This window comes from Schistocerca cancellata, chromosome 1 (assembly GCF_023864275.1).
Source record: "Schistocerca cancellata isolate TAMUIC-IGC-003103 chromosome 1, iqSchCanc2.1, whole genome shotgun sequence".
Lineage (NCBI taxonomy): Eukaryota > Metazoa > Arthropoda > Insecta > Orthoptera > Acrididae > Schistocerca > Schistocerca cancellata.
This window is the reverse complement of record NC_064626.1, coordinates 137,983,724-137,989,723: the sequence shown is the minus strand read 5'-3', so window position 1 is coordinate 137,989,723 and position 6,000 is coordinate 137,983,724. Positions and strand designations below refer to the sequence as shown.

Below are 6,000 nucleotides of genomic sequence, written 5' to 3'. Positions count from 1 at the left end.
AACTCTGCTTCAAAACAGAACGATGTTTAGCACTAGAAATAATTTAATTTTCACGAAGTGGCAAAATGGCAACTTTGGCCGACATGAGCATGCAAAGTGGCCACTACTTTTTAAACTTAAAATAATGGATAAAAACTGTTTTAACAATCAAATAATTATAGTTTATTGTGAAACATGATTTGAATTATACTTTTCACAAATAAAAGTCAAACTTTGTTTCTCAACTCTTGTGCAGAGTTTGTGAGTCGACAGAGAACACAGTTGGTACTTAATCCATTGCTCTTCTGGCCTGAATTTGAAATTTTTGCTTAGCTACGCGTACACTCAGTGTCTTCATTGTCGTCGTCAAAAAGAACTCTTGTAAGGTTGGGTTTCCTGCTCTTCATACTCTTCTTTTAACTGCCTTTCTACTCTTCGGCTGCTTTCCTTTTATCGTTCTTTTTACAGTACATTCGTTTTCTTCTCTTTCTTTATTTGCCACTTCTAGGTCACTGATATAAAGATGTGCGGAAAGTATGGCCGTGGTGCCCTTTCTTCGGCCACTCTTTTATGTTTTCCAGCTAAACAAAGTGGCCAGAAGCCATCTCTGAGATGGCCACTTTGTCAGCATTGATTCCTTTGCACAGAAGCTGTAAACACTCTAACAGCATGAACGATTATGCAGTCAAGATATAACACTTTCAACGCAATTTCATTAAAAAGACGTAAGTCGCATTTCCTCTCCATAATAAACATGCATCAGCATAACTAAAGTCCATAAAAACTATTAAAAGCTCCGAGGAGTGGCACAGAAAACATGTGAGACTTGATGGGGTGATTGGGCCTTCCAAGTGGAATACATTAAGGCATTTCCAACGCGATGTCAGCGCATTATAGCACCCTGGACCCCAAGAGCCAGTCTGCAAACCATTGTAACTTTGCCGGCTCTCCCAACGTCCCACTAAATACAAATTACGTACAAACCAGCAGAGTTACTGAGTACTGTAGGGTGTTTAAAACGATGTCTGTATTGCATAAGAAAAACACTGTTACTTCAGCCATACTTGGAACGCAGAAGAAGGTGAATTGATCTAATTTTTCATGAAACAAATATGATATGCAAGCCATAAACACCCCTGCCCATTTGATCGCTCAGAGCCTTCTATATATCCATGGTCCGTAGCATTTTCCCCAAGTTCAAAAAGGATTAGCGCTAAATGGTAGCATATAGGGTATTCGAGGGTTGGAACTTTAATAGTGGCAACTCTTTATTTACGGCTCGTACAAAACAAAAGCGTGTTTCAAAGTTTTACTGGCCTTCAAAGTAGTCACCAGCATTGTGTGTAACCCGTTGCCAGCGATGTGGAAGTCGTAGGATACTCTTAGCAGTGCAAGTTGTGTTGACAGTTCGAGCGGCGCGGTCTATTGCCCGACGAATTTGTAGCACTTATGAAGCGAATGCCGTGAAGTGAAATGATAGTCAGGTGCTGCAGAAAGTGTCATCACTTCTGTCTCTAAGCTGGTCGTAGGTTGTGTTCCAAAAATGAACAGCATAGAGACGGAAGTGATGACACTTTCTGCAGGACCTGACCATCGTTTTGCAGGGCAATGCTAAAGCACGTATAGTGCAAACTGTTACTGATTTGTTTGACTGATGGGGCTGCTAAGTGCTATGCCACCTACTGAACTCCCCTGACGTAAGCCCTCGTGAGTTCAACTCGATTTCTAAACTGAAGTAAACACTTCACGGCATTCGCTTCAGAACTGCTACAAATTCGTCGGGCAATAGACCGCGCCGCTCGAACTGTCGGCACAACTAGCACTGCTAAGAGTATCCTACGACTTCCACATCGCTGGCAACGGGATACACAATGCTGGTGACTACTTTGAAGGTCAGTAAAACTTTGAAACACGTATCTATTTTGTACGAGCTGTAAATAAATAGTTACCACTATTTAAGTTCCAACCCTCACAGATGCCCCAATTCTCAAAACTGCGTATTACTTTAGAGGGAAATATATGTCCCATTAATTAAGGAAGGGCTAAATGCAGCCCAACCTCATTCGGTTTATCCCTGCAATGCTGTACAGTATGCGTATACCTCTCGCGCAGTTTGAAATAATATGCGTCTCATACATATTTTCCATTGTCTAACTTTTGTTCCTATTCCATGCACGGAATATTTATTTTCTATACACATAGCACTATCCTAGTTTGTGTAGAAATCTTGACTATGCTTACTGTAATTATCCAGATTTTCTCTTTGTTTTATCCTCTTTTCTGATATTGCTTCACTTTAGGACAATATTGTAGTAATCGTTGTCATACCAAGACCAATGAAACGTCCCCTTAGAACAATTGTACAAGACTGTGCTTGAACTGACACACAATATTTTTAGCGCAACGCAATCTGACTTTCAAAAATCTCTACTAAAGAATGGCCCTGACTAACATTAACCTATACCTTTCACAAATCACTTACCTCACAAAAATCTTCGTTACTCGAACTACTGCAATACAGCGAGCGCCACTACTGCCAGCTAAATAAAAGATTCAAACTACGGAAGGTACTAACTACTAGTAGGCATAGTTAGCAAATGAATGATTTTAATAGAGAACAAACAATGTATTTACCTTAACAGTCATAATGTATACAGCAGTTCATGACATCCATTTTTACAAATATCAAACCTCCGCCATTTCTCTCCCCACATCCACCACTGCTGGCGGCTCACCTCCAACTGCGCAACACTACGCGCTGTTCACATCCAGCTGCCGCTGGCAAACACTACAATGGCAGACAACAATGAAAACTAGCCACAGACTGCACACAGCACAGCCAGTGATTTTCGTACAGAGCGCTGCGTAACGTTGCCAATAAGAAAACATAAACGGCCTACTTACACCAACTGTATACATCAACAGCTGCAGCATTGAGACTGCAAGGAAAAAGCAAAAATTTACTATCCTTTGATTACACTATTAAACATTCCTGATTGCAACTACTCATGTCTTACAAATACCTCCAGCTAATAATAGGTGAGGATGCTCGGTGTAATTACCACACGTTCCTCACTTGTAGGTGCAGCGAATGAGATGCTTCGATTCGTTTAAAGGACACTCAGTAAATCACTAGTCGCCTACGAAAGTACATGTCTACAAATCATTTACACGGTTTACACAGCAAAACTGATAAAATGAGTCGTATCCATATTTGGGGGAATTGACAGGGACCTGATTGTGTACTAAGAAAGGTAACGCAAATACGAAAATGTTTCTTTACTTCAGGTGACTGACTTTGTGCAGTATAATACTTGCAGGGCAAAATCTGAACTGGGGTTCGGAGAATCTGCGTAGAAAGTTCCAGAAACCCATATTCATGGCTGGCGTCTACGAATATTTGTCAAACTGTTGGCGAAGATACAATCAGGCTGTCGTGCAGACTAGATCAGACAAAGAGGAAATTTCCGGCCAAAAGAAAAAAATTCAGAGAATGCACAGCGTTGTATGGTAGTCGATCATGGACAGTGCGAAAACCGGGAAAGAAGAGAGTCTAAGCTTTTGAGATATGGTGCCAGAGAATGATATTGAAAATTAGGTGATAAGGCCAGAAATGAGAAGATTCTCACAGAATCGGTGAGGATAGCTATATGTGGGCAACAGTGATAAGAATATAGCCCAGGTTGATAGGACATGTGTTAAGGCATAAGGGAATAACGTCCATGGTACCAGAGAGAGCTGCAGAGGGCAAAAACTGTTGGGGAAGACGGAGATTATAATATATCCTACAAATAATGGAAGACATTGGATGCAAATGCTACTCAGATGAAGAGATTGGCTTAAGAGCGTAAAAGAAATCAATCAGAAGCCAGATTACGAAAAAAAGAAAAAAAAACACAGACGTATGGTCAGTCATCCTTACCACACTCTGCTCGTCGGAAGGAAGGTTGAGGTTCCACGTCCCGTCGACGATGAGGTCATTAGAGAACATAATTCACTCTCTGTACAGAGGAACAGTGCCCACAGTCACTTAAAGTGCTTTAGGACTACGGCGGAATATGTAAATTTACATGTTCCTCAAATTTATGTGGGTTGCTGATTGCTGTATCCAGTTTGCCACTGCGATTCATGGCCACTGACGAGTTAAAGTTAAAAATACAAATTTGTTAATAAATTTTACTAGAGTGGTTACGTCAACTTCACGTCGATCATTCTGATGCATTTTTCCACAGTTCTGTCAGTCTTATAAGTGGCCGTCACAATGAAGACTTCACACTTCAAGCCAATTATGGAACGATATCTTTAATTACATCGTATTCGTACTGGAATAAAAATCTGATATTCTTTTATCAGAAAGATGACCATCGTTCAGGAGAAGTGTTGCGCAAAAGTAAGTGCGTAGTTATTCGATTCGTCAGTTACTTTAAAAGAAAACAGGCAAATTTTTCCACCGAGTGATTAGATATCATTCTCTCTCATCACTAACGTACTGTCACAAACATACCGTCACATGCGCGTAGCTCGAACACGCTGCAGCAGCATGCATAGTTTGTTGCTTGCATTCTCTCTATTTCTGGTAAGTAATATCTTTGTGATTTCATTGCATGTCTATATTTTTAGCACTTGGGTTAAGGTCTCTTTCTTGAGAACGCTAAGTAAGAATTCTCTGTTTCTGTGCACATAAAACTGGTCCTTTTTATGCCTAAAATTGTTCAGTGTACAATCTACGTATTTTATTGTAAGTCAATATGCTCGAATGAGTTTCATAGTTCTGTGAGTTGCTGACTGCTGCATCCAATTTGCCAGTGCGGCCCAAGGCCATTGACATATTACAGTTAAAAATACAAATTTGTTGATAAACTTCACTAGGTGGGTTACGTCAAGTTCACGTCGATCATTCTGAGACATTTCTGCAAAGTGCTGTTAAGTCTGAGTATCTGGAGAAATAGTCTCATTGTAATTACACACTTGTAATCCTAGTGTTCCTTTAACATAAGCAAGTGAGCTTATCGGGTTCGTGTAATCTGATTTCCTGTCTTGAGGTTTTAATTCCCCGACTAACAGAAAATCGGAATGAAATAAAATCCAGTCAAAGTTCATAATAAATTTATAGCTCGTATATCGTACATGCTGCTGTCAGTTGCCTGCAAACAAACGTTTCCCTCATTCTAGTATTTTGTGATCGATATTTTTACCATCAACATATGGAGAGAGTGACAAAGAAAACGGAAGATATATATAAACGGAATGTTTTCAAGACATTCAATATTTTTTGTATGCTATAACTGCTCTTGATATTACTTTAAATTCAGACACAAGAAAGTTCTCATATTATCGGCTTGGGTCTCAGATTAGCGATTCTAGTCTTCTTAAAGAATTCAGCTCCCACACCTAAAGGGCAGACTCTCTCATTATCTGTATCCCAAACTGTAGATCTGATCACCAGAGAAAGGCAATAAATGGAAGCTAGTTTCCGAGTCACGCTGGGCTGTAGGATATATCTTTTTGATTGCAAACCCTATCTAGAATGGTATGGACAAAGCTACTATACCCACAAGGAATAAAAACCGCTGTATTGTACGGTAAATCTTCTATTACTGGTCTGCAGTTACTGCCGGTGTTCAAGCTTCGCTTTTTACTACAACTAATTACAGCGCATAAAAGAATTTTACGTAATGAAATTGGTGTATTGTTTGTCCTGAACAATGTCTCTTAATAACATCAAATTGTCTGGTGTATCAGGCAAAGCGCTACCTCAGAGGTCAGCAAGAACCGAAAAGTGGCAGCGCGTTGTAAAAGTAGTTTTGGTACGCGATAGCGTACTGGACAGACAATATTCCGTAGTCTGTTTTGGGATATTTTCTTAGTATTTTGATATAAATGACCTGTGGTCCCCAGTACTTGTTACAGGGTAATAACGTATTCATTCAATTTGCTACCAAAATGTTCAAATGTGTGTGAAATCTTATGGGACTTAAGCTTACACACTATTTAACCTAAATTATCCTAAGGACAAACACA

General features: G+C 39.8%; 1 protein-coding gene across 1 annotated transcript in view; it reads left to right on the top strand.

The window, feature by feature from the left end:
• Nucleotides 1-4,452: 4,452 nt before the first annotated feature.
• Nucleotides 4,453-6,000, top strand: part of LOC126153198 (uncharacterized) — an 81,542-nt gene continuing 79,994 nt past the window's right edge. The window contains exon 1 of the mRNA XM_049916058.1: nt 4,453-4,555. Within this exon, the coding sequence (XP_049772015.1) occupies nt 4,490-4,555 (66 nt within the window). The 5' untranslated portion in view covers nt 4,453-4,489. The remainder of the gene's footprint in view (nt 4,556-6,000) is intronic.